Source organism: Pollachius pollachius (assembly GCF_949987615.1).
Source record: "Pollachius pollachius genome assembly, chromosome: 10".
NCBI lineage: Eukaryota > Metazoa > Chordata > Actinopteri > Gadiformes > Gadidae > Pollachius > Pollachius pollachius.
Window position 1 is genome coordinate 13,768,167 of NC_136943.1, and position 19,640 is coordinate 13,787,806.

A 19,640-nucleotide genomic window follows, 5' to 3' on the forward strand; every position below is an offset into this window, starting at 1 on the left:
ATTTTTTTCTGTAAAAGAAAACATGGTTATTTTCAGAAATATGTGTACAGAAATTCTAAGATATTTTGCTAGTCGGAATTTGTTAATAAATATGTCAAAAGGAGATGCATTTATTTTTCAAAAATACATTTTTCTGAAAGTATTAAAAAAGGCTTGTCACCTGTGATGTGCTTTACATTTATGCAAAAATGATTTTTTTTCCTTCAGCATTAGATGTAATATTGTACAATGTTGTTGTTATTTTATGCAACAAAATTCATATTTTGTGGTGGTCAGTGCCACTTAATACGTCTCCATTCTATTAATTTGAGTTTTATTTTATTTTTACATTTTTTTTAAATGCAGTTGATTCTGTTGTGAACTCACTTGCACAAGCACTTTTCTGTGAATAAATTAAGGTAGCAAATCAACTTAAAACACAAAGCTCAGACAAAATATTAGATTTAATTATTATCTCCATTTGATATGAATCTTTAGATCTTTACTTGTTTTTTTTTACTCTTTGTCTCAATAGTATTTCCTCTTGGATGTTTTAATGCAAGTACAAGATCACAGAGTACTTAAGAAAACGTCAGAGATTAACAGTCAAGCTACCCTTTGATTTTCATTCAATTTAACTTTTTTTAAACTCTGGGTGTAAATATGAGGTGGAGCTCTCAGAAGAGCTTGTTTAATATATATATATATATATATATATATATATATATATATATATATATATACAACGCCTCTATTGGTTATTTCCGATCTATCTGTCCCTCTATTCAAAAGAAAAGATCTAAAAACAGAAATATATTTTTATTCTACACACACACACACACACACACACACACACACACACACACACAAAAACAGCAGTTGAGAAATATTCAAATTATCTATATTGATATTTTTGTCATTGTTTAGACATAAAACATGATTGTTGACACTTGATTATGTAAGCCTATTTCATCTCAAAGTGTTAAAAGCAATGGGAATTTGAATGATAAATTATTTAAGATAAAAAAATATTTTCAAAGGCTCTTCTCTCTATCTCTTTTATGTAGTGCGTCCACATTATTTCATTCACAAAAGTTCTTTAAATGGGATGACTTTTGCAGACTCTTATGTGCATTTATTCAACCAATGTGATATTAACGGGACTACTGGTGGCTAGTGTTTTCTAGGTCCTGTCTTCCTCAATTGGTAGAGCATTCCATTAACAATGACAGGATTAGGTTCTCTATTCCCACTGGGGCAACCAATTTAAGGAAATTGGTTGCCCCAGTGGGTCCCCAAATTTTATGTTTTTGGGCAGAATTCTTAAAAAGTATATTCGTTGGCTGTGAAGAAATACTTATTTACCCTTTTACACAAACACAGTCAATAATGCCTTTGAGAATGTCCAATCTGAATCAGACTGGGACGTTTCAGCCGTTAGCGCACAGCCAACCACATAAGAAAATGTTGTAAATTATTGTGGTTGTAGTTATTTTTTTAAGGGTTATCTACATATGTTTTCACAATTACCTCCACTCTAAATGAAATGTGAGTGTGTGTTTCCACGCATTTGAAACCTTAAAGTTTCTCTTCACTTCTCCATGTTTGTTTGGTCACAACCAAGTAGAACAGGGGTTTCCAAACTATGGGATGGGAGTGGACCCAAAATATTGGAAGTGGCTCATTTCAATGTGCTCATAGATTTCAGAGTGTATCCTGGTTGACGGTCACAGAATGAAATTGTCTTTTGGGTCCTGAGATGGAAAGATTTTAAGCCCCTGCCATAGAAGGTTCAGATGTTATAAGGTCAGAATCCGCTTGGCTGATCCCCCAATGGTTCCAACTGCTGATAACCTCCTGACCTTCCCAAAGCCAACTGGTGGATCCTCCAACACCCAACAAGGCCCCCGGCAGGGGAAAACTCTTCCAGATCTCTTTCCAGTTTAGATTTACTTTGTTGTGGGAGTCTAGGTGGATGATCCTAGGGTTGGCTGTCCCATTGCATGGTTCGCCTGGGGAATCTCATATTATTTTTATTTCACCAGATCCATCTAAAGTCACCATTACATTTAAAGTTATAATCCTATAATGAAGATTTAATTTAAAGTTATATTTCTATAGGCAAAAGGGTCCATAAATGCCCAGTTTCTTGATGCCTCAGCTCGTGTTTTAGGAAACGTAAGCTGCAGGCATACTAAAGAAATTCTTTGAATAGAGAAACATGTTTTTACAATCTATTTTTTTTTCCAATAACGTCATGCCTAGGGTTTGAGTATTTGTGGGAGGTCAAAGTAGAAGGGTGACTGCTCCATATTCAGGTTTGAGGCAGATCATGGCATTCCTTGTTATTACTTTGTTTAGCTATCTCTCTTGTTTTGATGTAATTTTAAATTAAGAGATGTACATGACCATTGGTCAATAATTAGTTTAACCTGTTTTTTATTCGATTTCTAACATGATCCAACACCTTTTTAGGAAGAGTTGTTTTGAGGTTATTGTTCATTTGACACATTTTATAAGTACTGTGCATCTTATTTAGAATGTAGCTTAGGCCAGATTTATCATGAGAATGATGTATTATGATTGCATTATTTCAGTTAGTCTCTGTATTGATCATCATCAGAATGATAATTAAATTCTTTATTGGATATATTTACAGATATGACATAACTTTAAAATGTCTACCTTAAAATGTCTACTTACCTAGACGGCTACCTAAGTGCAGTGACTCTCATTGCACCTGACAAGAGTCTTCAACCATGCAGACCTGTTGCTAAAGCTAGCAAGCTAGTCATGGGTTTTGTGGGAGTGGCATTGGAGGGAGGCCTGAAGGAAGTCAAAAATTTATATTTGGCTAGATTATTCTCCAAATTGCCTAACCTAGTTTTAATCTCAGATCATGTCCTACTGTCATAGCTCTTTCTCTCTCTCTCGTCTTGCGGTTCTGAAAGCCACCCACATACATTATTACTGTTGCCATGACGTCTGCCGGGGCTTTAGCTTGTAGTACAAAGTGTGTGTGTGTGTGTGTGTGTGTGTGTGTGTGTGTGTGTGTGTGTGTGTGTGTGTGTGTGTGTGTGTGGTACTTGTGCGTTGGCCTGCCTGATGTTGGAATGCCCAAACCAAATACACTTCCTGTGTTGCGGGCTCCATATTAGGCGATTCATCAACCAGGCCGCAATCTCCAAAAATGTGCTTTTCTGCTGACAGAACCTGACAGATAAGATAACATGATCCAAGGAGATGCAGCTCTCCTGTGTCACTGTATATCCAATTAGTGTCAACACAACCTTCTCCTAAAACCGTCACCGTCCTTCCAAATACCCTCTTTAGAGAAACCTCAAAGATAAACGTCAGATATTGTGGGTGGGTGGATGATGGCTGGTTTGAGCAGCCTCACCTGACAGTCTGATTGGACTCTGTGGCTGGGTGAGGCTGCATACCTGATGCACATTACGTAATCAATGTGCATAGGTTAAATCAGCCATCTCCACACACCCTGAGGCAGTCCTCCCAGATGGCAAACACACCAGGCCATGTATCATTATCAAACCTTTACAATAAGCCCTGTTCCTAGCAGCAACACCACCACCCTGTGTCCTTTGTCTGGAGGAGGCAAAAATGAGAAATGTCACCTTTCGCGTTGTAACAGGTGGCGTTGTAACAGACATTGCTACACTGGCGTCAGATGTGGGGCTCTCCAAACCGCTGAGTCATTCCGATTAAGAGCCTGTGAAACCTCTTGATAATCATGTGTTTTGGGGAAATGGCTTTTGAGGGTGGCCTGAAGGGAGGGGTAGGATTTTGTAAGAGGATAGGGTGGGATACTTTCATGCTTAGTCTTGCCGGTTTTATGCTTACTTTCTCCTGATTGCTTACCCTAACTTTAATTTAGTTTAATCCTGTCATTCACAGTCTAGCTGATCCAATGTCCACAGACTCTATGTAGGCATTCCGGAACAAAATGTATTGCTACCTAATTGACTAAATTGTTAATATTAATGTATCATGTATTGAAAATAAATTTCATGCATTGCATAAATAATTAAATTTAAAGTAGCTGACAGTGATGAATGACCCCATTAATAAGAACAATTGAATTACCCATTTTAACATACCATTCTCTCATAATTCCACAATTTGGCCAACAGCATTCCTTGATGGGGTGTATGTGATGAAGCCACATTTCCTATCAACTTTACATGATAAAAGGAACGGAACGGAAGTCATAAATAATGAATCCAAAAAGCACTTTCATAGAGCCCATAAAACATGAATATACATAAGCCTTCAAATCCATAATTTGCAGTTGACACACACATACACACACACACACACACACACACACACACACACACACCCACACACACCCACACACACACACACACACACACACACACACACACACACACACACACACACACACACACACACACACACTCACATTTTTCAAGATTGCTGCATGTTCAATGAATACCCTAATATGGTGCCTGCACCACAGGTGGTGTGTTTGGTTTGGTCGGCCGAGCCAAGGCACGCACACACACTCAAACACAAACTGGTACACACATGCAGTTATGCCAGATTAAGTGCATGGTTGAATTGCCTTTGTAGCTTGATAGATAAAGTATGACAGTGCTGCTGCCAGAGATATGCGATTCTTCTGAAGCCTTCCAGTCTGCTGGTCCAGTCTGTACCGTGTTATGGAGGGGAATTGGACACCTGTCACGCAGCCAACAGACCAGAATCTCAAAGTGCTGAGCACCGCCTCACTTAGAAATGATCTGATCTACAACTGGGAGAACTGCCAAATGGTTGTAGCTGCTTGTTTCGAAATGTGTCGCAGCCACAGAGGTGTTGCGAAGGTTCTCCATGTACGATGTAGTTTAGACTAGGTCTGCTAATAACATGCGTATCCGGCGTGCATCTGGCTGAGGTAGAGCAGTCACCCAGATCGGTGGGTGAGAACATCTACAGTGATTGCTACCGTGCTGCCAGTTCCATTGCTGCCACTGTATACTGTATTGATACAATATAGACATTATATGTATAAACAGCACTGATACTAGCATACAGTACTTATACAGGATAGGTGCACAGGTTTGTGATGTGATGGGATGAGATGTATTTAATGTATCCCTGAAAATACTTTTATTTGTGTGTCTCAGAAGAAATACAGGAAGGTATAATTATTAAAAAAAATATCCCATTAAGATATAAAAAGAACCACAAATATGTACAAAAAATGACCTCAATCAAATGGAAACGCAGAATGTAAATGAAACGGAACAAAATGGGTTCTAGTCTAATCCAATCTAATACTGTCTACCTGCTACCTGAGACATGGGGCGCTCTTTATATATTTTGCTCACCCAAAGTAACCCCCCATAACCCCAGGTACCGTATAATTTGTTGCGGCGGTGCACTGTGATGTAAATTATTCCTCTGTTGCTATGTGGCAACTAAAGCTAAATGAAAGTGCATCATCCCCGACTGATGAGCTGAGTCTTCCAAGCAGCTCTCAGACTAGAAAGAACACTTATAAATCCTCTCTCCTCTCCTCCTTTATCTCTCACTCTCCCTCTATCTCTGTGATGCATGTGGTGGATGTGACATAACCTTCTGCTGTAGATCTCCAGGTCATTACAAGGACCTCTGTACAGAATCTTTACGGTAAAGACTGGTCACGACCTTCTAGGAGGAGGAAACCTGAAAATTCCCACACTTTTCTGTAATATTATACAGTTGATACAGTCGACTTTTTACACAGTATAATTTTTATTGGATAGTATCTAATTCTTCACTACATGTATGTTTCCCATGTCAATAATCCCTTCAAATTGAATTTAGAGAGAGAGATAATAGATAGAGAGTCAGCGATACAGAGAGAGAGAGAAAGAAATTGTCAGTTAGTGAGCATAAAGAAAGAGAGACCGAGAGTTAAAGTGAGATCGAGAATGCAGAGTTGGAGATATTGAGAATACAAAGAGGGACAAAGAGAGACTCATACATATATATTTCATACATTACTCAGGGTCTATTGTGTCTATTTCTCCTGCTTGCTCTCTGCAGTAGAAAGAGCTTGAATGTCAGGAAGAAAAGGAGAGTCAAGAGTTCCTTTACCTCTGCCCTTCCCTCCATCTATTATTCATGCATTCCCTCTTTAACCAGGGCAATTACTGGGTGTTGGCAAATGTGTGGTTTGAGTAAAATAAATTCATTGAGAGCTGTGGCTGCACACAGAAATTACCTGTAACTGGACATAGACACCCAACAAAGAATGGGGGAGGGTGATGGTTGTGTTGGGGGGGATTGGACACAGTTATGTTCTGATTGATATTCTGGGGCACTGTTGATGTCATTCTCAGAGCTCTGCTGTGAAAACAGCAACTAAATCAACTGCTCACCAGGTAATGAAACCAAATCAGTCTTGCTATAAGTGTGTGTGTGTGTGTGTGTGTGTGTGTGTGTGTGTGTGTGTGTGTGTGTGTGTGTGTGTGTGTGTATGGGCAAGTGCATGCGTGTGCATGTGTGTGGCTTATGGGCACTTCAGCACTAAGTGTCCTTGAGTTGTGGGCAGGGTAAGGCTCTCATTTGACCAGCTCCTCTGGGGGTATACACTCGTGAATTTGTAGGTCACTTGATCATGTCCTCTAAGAGACACTCTCCCTCCAGGTCTGTGAAGGGCTTCTATGTTGCCACCCAGTGTGATGTTGATTAGCCATTACAAGCCCTGTCAAAATCTGCCCTTGAGTGACATCACACATTGGAGGTTCCACCGAGATGTATGACGGATAGATCAACCTGCCAACCGACTCAGTGGACTTTACCAGCTGGTAGGCCGGTGTATGCATGGGTGGACAATCCCAATGTGATGTCCCTATAGGGTAGCCTTTGAAATGGTTGGGAAAATAGGGTCCCTTTAACATGAGTTTCCATAGCCTTATTGTACAAACATTACTATGATACTAGTGAGGAATTCACGTTGTTACCTGCTGCAACTCCATTTTTAATGCAACAATAGTGTCAGACTTTTGCCAAAATTAGATTCATTTCAGAAATCAAATTTGTTCCACTGCGCCCTGCAAGATTAGTTTCTTTGCATGTCTGTTTCTATTGATATCGCTCTATGAATATCTCTCTCTCATATCCATCGCTTTAGCCTTCGGGCTGCCGCAGGGATCTAGTGTGCAATTAATCTGTAATCTGCTGGTTGTCCTGTTATGGCAACAGACACGAAGGCTGTATTCCAAAATGATGTTGATCGCGAAGTGCATTGCACTTCCTGCTAAACCATCAGATATTGTCCTCGATATCCATTGTACCCGCTGTTCCAATTGTCGGAAGCTTGACAATAAACATAATTGGCAGCCATACCGGCTTAAGATCTATGATACCTAAGCGTATCCTAACAATTCTCCAACCCCCTCATCATCCATTTACATATCACTCTCCCAGTGCCATAAGGCCACATATGCAAGAAAAATGATTAGCTATGTAGTCTTAGGGTTTTTGTTTGTCAGGTTATCAACAGTCTTAGCACCTCCTCTGTCCGTTCATCATCCTACAGCCCAAACCAGAAAAAAGATTCAACACACAGCAAAACGTACTATACATCGAGCAACAGCAGTTATGTCGTAAATCTGTTCTTTGGTCTTGGCATATGCCATGGGAGGTTCTGTGAACTCATGAAAAGCCTGGTGTTTCATATCGTCAAAGCGATCCTGAAGCTCTGTCTTCAAGGTCAACGTTTCGGCTCAATAGAGAAGAATGCTCTCCACATAGGCTCTGAAGAAGACCAACTTTGGTGACTTACTGAGATACTTGATTGCAAGGTGTTGTGAGGATTGCTACAGGTCTACGACATTTGTCCTGTCAGGATGACCTTATTACTGTCAGCAAAGTAGGACCCAAGGTACCTGAAATAACTGACCTCTTTGAGTTGTGTGCCATTTTTGCAACATATTTGCATGGGGCTTTCCTCATCATTGATGGTTATGTACTCACTTTGCGATGCAGAAAACTGACCGACCTGTCTGATGTTGACATGTCGTGCGTATCACACAGGGGATCAGCTTCGGGGGCGAGATATCCGCATAGTCAAGAAAGGTGAGATGCAGGTTTTGTTAAAGTCTTGATCGATACTGCTTGATGATGATCCGTGAGTACAAGACTTTGCCTAAGGATGGGCTCCAACACAATACCAATGAGGAATGAAGCTAGGTTTTCTCCCCAAAGGATTCCTGGCATTGTTAGCAACTCCTTAGATGGACCATCCATGCTTTGCAATGGGTTGTCGGGTTGTCGTATGATGGCGATGACCTTGACAATCTCATCTTGGACACCGTAATTATAGAGGATGTGTAACAGTAGTCCGGACTGGACGACTTTAACGCACTACCCATCGGGATCCCTAGCAAGAGCCTGCAGAGGCTCCAATACATACACAACTCTGCAGCTAGGATCCTGATGTGAGTGCGCAAACATGAGCACATAACCCCCATCCTCCACTCACTCCCCTGGCTTCCCGTTTCCACCAAGATTGAGAACAAGGTTTCCCTCCTCACCCACCAAAGTATCCATGGACATGCCCCCCTTCTAACAACAAAACTTTTAACCTGTAGACCTTTGGGATCTTCGGATGAAAAGGGCACTATAAATAAAATGTATTATTATTATTATTATGATAATTTTGTTGAAATGCCCTTTAGAAATCTATTCACCTCAAATCTGTCCTCCAGCTGTCCCAATCAGTCCCAATTCCACTTTGCTCCTTCATCGTACATCCGGGTGAAGATTGAATGCTCAAGGCATAAGGAAAAGTTTTGGAAATGAGCCAAGGACAGGTGGGAGGTAGCTTCGGCCTTGGAACTCTTCTCCTTCCACATAGACTACATAATAACCCAGTAGTCAGCCGGAACCAAATTTTCCTAATCTCATACACTTGTCTTCAGGTGACACCCCTAATGTTTTCATACAGACCGCTGCCATGTCCTGATCTGTGGGCCATTGTGGCAGACTTTAAACAAACAGCAATGTTAAATGGTTTGTTAAGTTTTGATGTTTCTATCCCATAACTCGTATTGTTTACAAAACAAATACAGTACTACTCAAGTACGATTCCCTAAAATATTCCATAATTATTTAATGATCAATTCATGATATTCTTCACATGCCACTCCACTTCTGAAGTAAGTATTAGATGCACGCTCATGCTCACCAACACACTACAGGTTTTTAAGAGCGTGTGCGTTTATGTTTGTGTGTGTGTGTGTGTGTGTTCTGCATTTGTATATATGCTGTGTAATATAGTGATCATCATCACCCTCCCCCTCCCCCCCCCCCCCCCCCCCTCTCTCTCTCTCTCTCTCTCTCTCTCTCTCTCTCTCTCTCTCTCTCTCACTCTCTCGCTCTCCATCTGTAGCAATTTATTTGACAAACAGGACAGGCAGACCGAATAAATAGGCTACTATGAAAACAAGAGTGTACACATAATGCAGTTAATTGCTGCATCATGATTGTCACGAAAATCAATATGTGTGTGTGTGTGTGTGTGTGTGTGTGTGTGTGTGTGTGTGTGTGTGTGTGTATCATGTGACCACTATCTGACTGTCTGATCATTCTGCCCTGTTATGTTATATCTGAATAATAATTATCACCAACATTTATATAATATTATTGATGGAATTCCAGATATTAAGAATATTTAGAATATAACCAAATATAACATTCTAATATTGTATCCCTTATATTAGGAATATTTATATTAATCCCTAAATCCCTTAGTTCCCTTCTTTTTGTGTTATTCTTAGCATTCTATTGCCACCTAGTGGATGTGTAGAAAAAACGGTACGCTAAAATTGTGATGTGCTTCTGTTTCATTGGTGGACGGGTCGTTATGCTATGTACGTGTAAGAAATAATTTCGTGTGGAAACATCAAGAGATTATCGGTACCGATAGCACCAAGAAGTACTATGAGTCTGCGGTCGATTATGGTATCTGATATCATCTGAAAGAAAATTAACTTTTATTCCCATGTTAAACAATTAGAAAAAATATGAATAATTGATCACTTTACATATATTAACTTATGTGTTTTTGTATGTTCATCTTTTTATATATTTAACTTTTTCTGCTTGTTTTACTTGTTGTTTGTTGTATACTTTTTATTTCCTGATTTGAAAAACGATACACATTTATTTTGTAATATAAATCATAATAGTATAATCCAATACATTTAAAAATATATAGTTTACATTTTACTTAAACAAATATATATAATTCAGTTGACGTACATACACACTGAGCTGCGGACCTCTACGGAAGATAATAGAGGGCGCACCGACATCATGGCGGTAGAAACCAGGAAAACAGTCAAGTCAGTCTGTTCGCGACATTATTCCAACAAAATGACGAACTTCTCGACATTTCTAAGGACTGCAATGCTATGTCTGATACTTCGTACGTCGTTTGTGCACTGCGATATAACAGACGGGAATCAAGAACACCTGAAGAGAGAACATTCCCTCATGAAACCTTACCACGGTAAGATGGAGGATGAATTGCGCTTTAAAGCTTGTGATCATGTTTTAATCGTGGTATATTTCGTCTAGTTACAGTGAAAAGTAAGGTTATCAAGTAACTTAATAATCACTTTAAGTCTCTTCGAGACGTAATACACGTATACGTATGTAAAGATCAGTGAGGTCTAGTTTCAATAGGGTTACTAAATATAATTTCTAACTTAATGAACGTCCACAATGAAGACAGTCTTATCAAGTTTATTTTTTTTAGATCTTCGTTACTGTCCTTTACTTTCTGCTGACACCCTCATTCCCACTCTAGGGTGAATGCATAAAGTACAGAGTATAGAGGAGATCGTATTTCCTTGTGCACTTCCTATGCAAATCAGGTGTCATATAACCTGAGAGGGGACTGCCATGGTGAGACCTAGATGGAAGCAGGATGTCTGAAGCGTCTCCGTTTATCTTCTAGGCGTCGGCAGCTCGTCGTCCAGCCAATGGGATTTCTGGGGCAGCACTTTGGTGACGAGTTCGTACGTGCGGTTGACTCCTGATGACCGGAGCAAGCAGGGCTCCATCTGGAACACTGTGGTGAGAGAATCATAGATCAACCAGCAGCGTATACACTTAACAAATTCAGCCATTTCACTTGTTAGTCTCATTGAGATGAAACATCTCTTTTTACAATTGAGACCGTGCCAATATAGCGTTAGCATACTAAACATACAGTAAACAACATACAATGCACCAAAAGAGTTTAAAGCAATGTCCATTGTACTACAATGGACATTGCTTTAAACACACAATGTTAAGCATACTACTACAATTTGAAATTGTAGTAGTATGCTTAACATTGTCTGGCATTATAATCAGATTTATACAAGCTAGGTCTATATATTTATATATATATATATATATATATATATATATATATATATATATATATATATATTAATTCATCATTCGGTGTATGCCGGTATCAGGAGTGTATTGGCTGTTTCTATGTTGTTGTTGTTTTTTGTTGATCAGCAGTGTTGATAAAAACAGGTTTCTCCTTCTGTTTCTAGCCAGTTCATCTGAAGGACTGGGAGATGCATGTACAGTTCAAGATCCACGGGTCGGGGAAGAAGAATCTCCATGGTGATGGTATCGCCATCTGGTATACTAAGGAGAGACTGCACCCAGGTATAATCATTAGGACATCTACCCTACCCGCTTCTCAATGACATTTTTCTGAAAGCAATGTAAGTCTCTTTGCATGGAAGTGACTTACAGGATCAAAGAACTTGCCCTTAATTGGAAAATTACTTTAGTAATGATGCAAATGCGACCATATGTTTTCACCCAGAGGAAGAAATGGCTTGAAGTACATTTTCACAACCCTCATTGACGCAGCTTGACAACTACCATGTCTTTTTTGTTTTAATTCACCATGTTATTTTGTGTGCTCATTGTGGAGGGTTGTTTGGCCTGAACCTCATCCCCGGCTCCACCTTGGAGGGTCAAGTCTCAACTGTACTTCTGTGTCTAATAGCTGCCCTCGGTACACTGGGTCTCTTAATTGTTATTTTCCAGAGTTCAAGGTTGTTTTGAATCACAGAAGTATGATTCTGGCTCAACATCTCGGCAGCTCTGCTCCAAAAGTCTCTGCTCACTCACTCACTCTCACTCCATCTCTGCCTTCATCCTAGGCCCTGTGTTTGGGAACCAGGACCATTTTGTTGGCCTGGCTATTTTTTTGGATACCTTCCGCAATGACCTCCATGGGATGGATGTAAGTGTGCAGGGGGGTTGGCCTGACCTCTGACCCCTGACCTTCTCTTTGCAGGCCCCATCTTTTCCCACAATGCAGTGTTCCACGGGCTGGCCGTGTTTATAGACACTTATTCTAACGATGACTCGACGGATGTGAGTTGTCTCTCAATCTGCATTGGGACCTCTTCAGTTGGGGTGTTTTCATGTGGACTCTGATTGGCTACTTTTTTTTTGGCTACTCCAACGAGAGTTGCTTATGATTTGCCACAATTATTCAGGGCGTGGCCATGGGTGTGTTGGACCATATTTTGCACCATATTTTACATTTAAGCTTTTAGATTAAAACTTTGATACAACTCTTTATCCTATTAGAGTATTTGTTGTCCTGTCCTTGGCTGAATGTTGTTATTAAACATGAGAAGATATTGCCATTAAAATGCAATTGTGATGCATTCCTCTTCCTGTACCTTATTCTCTGCCATGCAATAAAACCTATGCACTAACACTTGCTTTGTTGTTTACTGTCTGTCCTCTGGGGGACGCCAGCGGACCTTCCCCTTCATCTCGGCCATGGTGAGCAACGGCAGTGTGGGCTACGACCACGGCAAAGACGGCCGCTCCGCGGAGCTGGGAGGCTGTGCTGCTGAGATCAGGAACAAAGACCATGAAACCTATCTGGCCATCCGCTACTCCAAGGGCCGGCTCACTGTGAGTCGTCCTTTCCCTCTGATCGAGCACCTCCTGAATGAACACAGCTTTACATGGATCAGTTATTTAATCATCAAAATCACTCACAGCTGAAGCTAAGAACAGTCAGATCAAAAACTGCAGTCTGTACATACTCCCAATTACAAGAGCCTCTAAACATTAGCGCGCAAAGAAGCGTGTGCCGTCGCTCTTGGGGAACGAAAAATCTTGACGGAAGAACAGCAATCACGTCTTTCTTATCAACCAAAGATTTAATTGAAGTTGTTGGTTTTTCTCTGATAGAAAATGTACCGTCCAATTACTAAACACTGTTGCAACAGTGTATTCAACAGAACTTTCCATATCAGTTGTTGGCCCCATATTTGATGATGATGGTGATGATGATGATCAGAGCAAATTTAGAATTAGCTCACAGATTCGTCTGGTTCGGAGGCTAGACCAGAGTGACTTTTCGCAATAGGTATCAGAAAGATATATATTAATACAATTATTTTAAATAATTGGTGGCAGTGCATAATAGTCTGATGACGGGTTGTGTTTTGCTGTTCATCACTAGAGCACATTTCAACAAAGTACAGTTTGAGTGCAGGGCTCAGTTACAGATGCAGTGCAGGTCCTTCTTAACTCAACTGGTAGAGAATGGCATAAACACTGTTAGTGGTTCGACTCCCTGATGGCGATTAAAGTTATTGAAAGAAATTATTGGGTGACATCGTCCCATCACATGTCACTTATTTGTTTTTTACTTTTATTAAGTCTCATTTGAATCAATAAAAAAATATATAGTACAATTTAAAAGGAGAGTCTGTAAAGAGTCTCCCTGACCTTGTGGTGTTCTGCTGGGCAGGTCATGGTGGATGTGGAGGATAAGAACGAGTGGAAGGAGTGCATCGACATCGGAGGAGTCAGTCTGCCCACCGGCTATTACTTCGGAGCGTCAGCAGCCACAGGGGACCTGTCTGGTAGGTTCAGAGTAACAGAGGGAGGGATGGATCAATGGATGGATGAATGAATAGGTACTTTATTCATCTCTTAGGGGAAATAACGAGCTGGCTGAGGAGGGAGTTGCCATACTTCAAACATACTTTAATATTTGATCATGTCCATCTTTAACTGCTTATAATTTATTTAATTTCCTTTGTATTCCTGCATAGTTGTTTTCCTACATTTCCCACAATGCACCTAAAATCCAGAACAACCCCTCCAGAGCTTCTCTTTCAAAGGGAATCATTTACCTTGACTGTTTTCAGACAACCATGACATCATCTCCATGAAGATGTACCAGCTGATGGTGGAGCACACAGCCGAGGAGGAGAGCCAGGACTGGACCAAGATCCAGCCCAGCGTCAACCTGCTCAAGTCCCCCAAAGGTAGGGAAGGACCCCCGCTCCCCATTCTCCATTCCCTTCACCACCTCTCGAGTGCCCGGTGATCTAACTTACCAGTGCTCGAGCCACGTTGGCAGTATGCCTCGCAGCTACCGCAGGTTCGATTCCGACCTTAGGTCCTATACTACACGCAATTCTCTTTCAGCAAAGAAAACATCAAAAATTAGGGCTGGGTAAGTTAAAGCGTTAATTACGCGTTAACGCAATCTTATTTTAACGCGATTAATTTAAATTGACGCTTTAACGCACATTCTCTTTTTTTTTTACTTATATTTTGAATGGGGTTGGCCCACAGAATCTCAACAATCATATCAGAGATCATTTTTGTTCTTAGTTCCACTTACTTTACTTTAAATTACAATTGCAGTAAGTCACAGCCTGTTTACAATTCCCAAATCTGTAGTGTTCCGTAAGATCATATTCAACCCGAACTAGGTGAGTCAATAAAGCTCCCTCAACATCACTTGGTCTAGTTTATGCTTATTAAGTACATCTGGTATGAATGATAATGTGTCATTCCATTTGATAATCTCATTTAACTTCAATTTCTTTTAATTTTAAAAGTGTGATTAATCTCAAGTTAACTCAATATGCAATTAAAACTTGTCAATCATGTCCAGCTGATTGATTAAAGGACCTTATTGTGAGGTGATGTCACTTTTCATTTGCAAATTGCGATATCGTATGTTATTTTCCTGTCCCTGTTTCTAACCCTAATCCAATGCAATTACCTTTGACTCACTTGACATGGTGCTGTTTCTGTGTTATGCTGACAGTGTAGAGATACTCTACTATTTTAAGTGTGAAAATTTGTACCTTAACCTTTTTCCTTTTTGGAAAATGATCGGAAGCCTTATTCACATCCAATGCCCATTTGATTAAATCTAAATTGCTTCATTAATGACACTCTATTTTCAAAGTGCCATTTAAATGTTATATTGTTATCGTTATATTGTCATATCATAGCATTTGATGAATGCCTCAAGACAATTTCTCATTTACCATAAAGGACCATTTAACCATCAATGGGTGTTGTCCCTCTCTCGTTCATAGACAACATCGACGATCCCACCGGAAACTTCCGAGGCACGGCTCTCACAGGCTGGAAAGTCTTCCTGCTTCTTCTGTGCTCCCTGCTGGGAATTGTAGTCTGTGCTGTGGTGGGAGCTGTAGTTTTCCAAAAGAGACAAGAAAGAAACAAGCGATTCTACTAAAGGAGAGCAAGGGGTAGAGTGGGGCCTTTTCAGAGAGGTTTAATTTGTGAATTTGAACTCTTTGCCGACATCAGATTCAACGCTTTTAATGTGATGGTCTTTTGTGAAAATTGTACAAATGTTTATATCGTTGCAGCACTGCGCTGAGAGCAGGTCATGCTCACTTCCGGCCTGAGAGAATGGGAGTCTGTGAGACGCTTGATTAGATGAACAGAGCTGTCAGCCTCCACATGACCAGTGACACCATCTTTTTTTCGGTTTTACATCTTGATTGTTTGTTTTTTGGGTTTGGTTTCTCTTATTGGGCTGTTGTCTGAAAGCATAAGTCGCTGCCACTTACTGACTCTTTTAGATTTCTTTTTTTTTAACAACCTGGTTTGGATGCTTTTGATGTGGTGTTGGCACGTGTACTCTCCACCAGCTGAAATTCTGAACCGTAAAAGGAACCTGCACTACCAATAATAACCAAATCATGGATTTACTTGCATTATTTTTTTTTTCAATATTAATTTCACCCTGAATAATTGGAACGTCAAAATGAAGGGCACTCCTGTCCAAGTGTAAGAAAAACACTGTCAATAAATTTGTCTATGAAATAGTCTTGATCTTGTATATAGCATATTTTGACATTTTGGAGAGTGGTTGGAGACCATGAAAAGACAGTCCTGCGTTTTTTGTGTCTGTGCTTTTATCCTGCTCAAAATAATACTTTTTCTATGTACAGTAAGACAGTGAACAAATGCGTCTGTTTTTTTAAACTGCTTTTACAGAACAATGATTTTTTCTGATACCAAAGGTAGCCACTATGCGTCTTTTAAGAAACAGACGTCGGCTAGTGAGATGAAGGAAAAGCATTGCGCCTGTCTTTTTGTGTGGGTGTCATGCTCCAATTACAGCCTGAACTGTTTACGGACCCCTAGATGGCGATCAAGGCAAATGAACGGGTAAGGCTTGTTCACGCTTTCCACCTTTTTATCTGGCGTAAATGATGCCAATGTGCAAACGTAAGGTGTTATAGAAAACCGTTATTTTAGTTATTCTGAGAAAATGTTTTTGGTGTTGCAGGCTAATTATTAATCACAATTGTAACTATAGCCTATGAACGTTTTGACAATTTAGATTTGGAAACTTCAATGTAGGCCTAATTGGCCTTCAATTGCGGGCCTGGCTCCAAATGTGTTTTATTTTTTTATTCGTTTTACACATACCTGCTGGCTGCTCTCCAGTCCCAGCTCGAGCTGGTCTCAGAGATGCGCAATAAAAGCTGAATTGGGCCGAGAGGAGAGGGGCGGGTACTTGGGGAGACAGATGATGATGCTGTGCACTGAAGGAGGAGGAGGACCCTGTATTCTCTCCGCCGGTGGGCAGCTGCTACATCACCAGCCCATGTGTTAAATATGTAGCCACATTTTAAGCTTAAAACCAAATCATGCCCCTTGGATAATACTGCTGGTTTTTGCGCTCAGACCTGCATTTTGGGTTAATCTTTTTAGTAAAGTAAGCTAATATATTCCGCCGGTAGACAGATGGAGCACTGCGAGCAGAACGGAGACCCCCAGATGGAGACCGAGGTGAGCGCCGGGATGCCTAGAGATAGCATTTAGCTCCCTCTGCCGTGATTGTCACAAAATGTTATTAATCATGTGCCGATAGGTAGTCCACATTGGTGTTAGCTAGGCTTACGGAAGGTTAATTTAGGCCTAGATTCAAAATCAACCTCTTTCGCCAGCCGGTGTGAAGATGGTGAGATGGATGGACCCCTCCCAAAATGTATTGCTACCCTCGCCGATTCCAACGAAACTGAGATTGCATCGGACATAATAATTGGCTTCCGATTTATAAGTTCTTTATTTCTCATTTCCAAAATGGGGTTTGTGTTGGACAATGGAGGATGGTGAACGCAAGGGTTTGTTTGAATGTTGCTTGACGCGAGATTCTCCTGTCTCCATTCAGTCAAAATATATATCAAAGGAATAATGCATTCGAGACAGGGGTGGAAAAAAATAGAACCCCCCCCCCCCCCCCCAATTATTGACCTTTTTGATGGTTTTAAACGTGGCACAGATTCCCTCTAGATTACAATAGCTTATTACACATTCAGTTATTTGGCGTAGAACCAAGCCCGCTGCACACAGTGAAGACAAGGCACCAGCGGGGTTTAAACCCATCCAGCAGGGTTTGGCTCTGACCGTAGACCTCAGCTGGGGAGGTGATGAGTCAATCTGAACACACACACACACACACACACACACACACACACACACACACACACACACACACACACACACACACACACACACACACACACACACACACACACACACACACACACACACACACCCCTCCTGTCAGATATTGATCTAATGTGACCGTTTTGGGGTAGGGGGTGAAGCAGGTGTGTGACTAAAGCTTTTGTGAAAGACCCCTTAACAAAATTGCGCTCTTAGACAGAATATGTTGAATTAGAATTAGTTTACAATTAGTGTTGTATTGTGCAAGAATATGAGATGATAACGTATGCAAACAGCGAATGTTGAATATGAAGAACATCCAAATACAACTAATTCAATGTAATCTTAAAACACCTATCGACACAGCTAGTACACATGTTTAATAGAAGAGTTTGTCAATCCACCATTCCAGGTTCAATGAACCAAGTGAATGATATGTATAAGTCATTTACAGTATGTTCACACTATGCCCTATATATGTACATTTTAATTGAATAAGTGATGGAACATCTTTTGGCAATGCACTCTCTTAGTTTTTTCATAGGCCTTAAAGTGTTTTATTTTTTTTTTACCATTGTAATTAAGCTCTAAATAAGATGTAATAACAACATCATTTAGCAAACTGCTTACCACAGTTGTCTAGAGAAATGCATTAAACTACAAGTCATGCACCGGTCTCTGGACTCCGCGTGCTGCAGCAACCTGCTCTAATAGCTGTGCTCTAGCACGAGACTAACCTGTTTGATGTTGTGTGCCAGCAGTGCAGCAGACTGGTGGAGGAGAGAGACGAGGCGGAGAGACAGCTGAAACACATAAAGAGAGGTGAGTTTCTCCTTTTCTTTGGATGATAGGAAACATCCTCCATGCAAGCCGTTTGATACAACCCGGATCACTTAGTCACCAATATCATTCATTCATTGGTTAGACAATGAAACTATTGGACCAATGAAATCTGCAAAGTTCATGTAATGAACATAAAACTTCAGAGTAAAGGTGCAGACCTCAAGGACAACAAGGATTGCAGGTGGTGGGGGATTGCACACACACACCTCTCTCCACCCTTGCACCTGTTCCCATACCTCTCTGTTTGTGACCGCCTGCTCGTGGCCCTGTGAATGGTTACATTCAGAAGGAGCTTCTCAGTTTCCATGACGACTCCCCCCCCCCCCCCCCCCCCCTCCCAAACCCCCCTCCAAGGCACAGAGCCAACCATAGCCTCCCATTTGTGTTTTGGCACATGTGAGTCTCTTTCCACCTAGCAACCAGGGGTGGTTGAGGAAGTGTTAGATGATTTGACCTGCACTATCACTATTAACTATTGATCTGGGTGACACACCGGCCAGTAGACTGTCAAGCTTCCAGTGCTGCAATGACTATCCTACAAGGTAAGACAACGCTGTACCTGTGCTGGGTCTTTCTCAGATTTTAACTATTCGGTCATTTAGCAGACGCTGTTATCAGAAGTGACTTACAGCTGAATTTTAGATATGACATTAAGGAGCCAGGAGGCGATAAGGGCATCAAGCACGTGCGTGCGTGCGTCTGTGTGATCAGAGAGGATCCGTCGTAAGTGTTGTCATGATCTTAACTCTAGTGCCAGTTGTTTTACCGGGGTAGGCAACCTGTATGTCAGATTCCAGCTTCCTGCAGTTGCTCCAGACAATTAGTTACTGTTTCTTCAGAGAAAACTGTTTTAAAATGACTGAATTAAAGTTGAATCGGTTTCATGATCGACTTTCAAAGAAGAAGGTGAGGCTGTGGTAGACTGGATAGTCTCATGGCTGGGGGTGTTCAGCTCCCAGCTCCATAGGTTCAATCCCCATCAGTGTCTGCAGACCTCA

General features: G+C 40.9%; 1 protein-coding gene across 2 annotated transcripts; it reads left to right on the top strand.

Annotated features, from left to right (window-relative positions):
• Positions 1-10,325: 10,325 nt before the first annotated feature.
• Positions 10,326-16,168, top strand: lman2 (lectin, mannose-binding 2). 2 transcript variants are annotated; one of them, XM_079745518.1, is made up of 9 exons: positions 10,326-10,525; positions 10,976-11,094; positions 11,571-11,688; positions 12,195-12,277; positions 12,805-12,966; positions 13,814-13,928; positions 14,217-14,336; positions 15,408-15,581; positions 15,705-16,168. In XM_079745518.1, exons 1-8 carry the CDS (start codon positions 10,330-10,332, stop codon positions 15,566-15,568), a joined length of 1,074 nt encoding a protein of 357 aa, XP_079601644.1. In that variant the 5' UTR covers positions 10,326-10,329; the 3' UTR covers positions 15,569-15,581; positions 15,705-16,168. The 2 variants fall into 2 exon arrangements, with proteins under 2 accessions (XP_079601644.1, XP_079601643.1); XM_079745517.1 differs by having other exon boundaries at positions 15,408-16,168.
• The last annotated feature ends 3,472 nt before the right edge of the window (positions 16,169-19,640 follow it).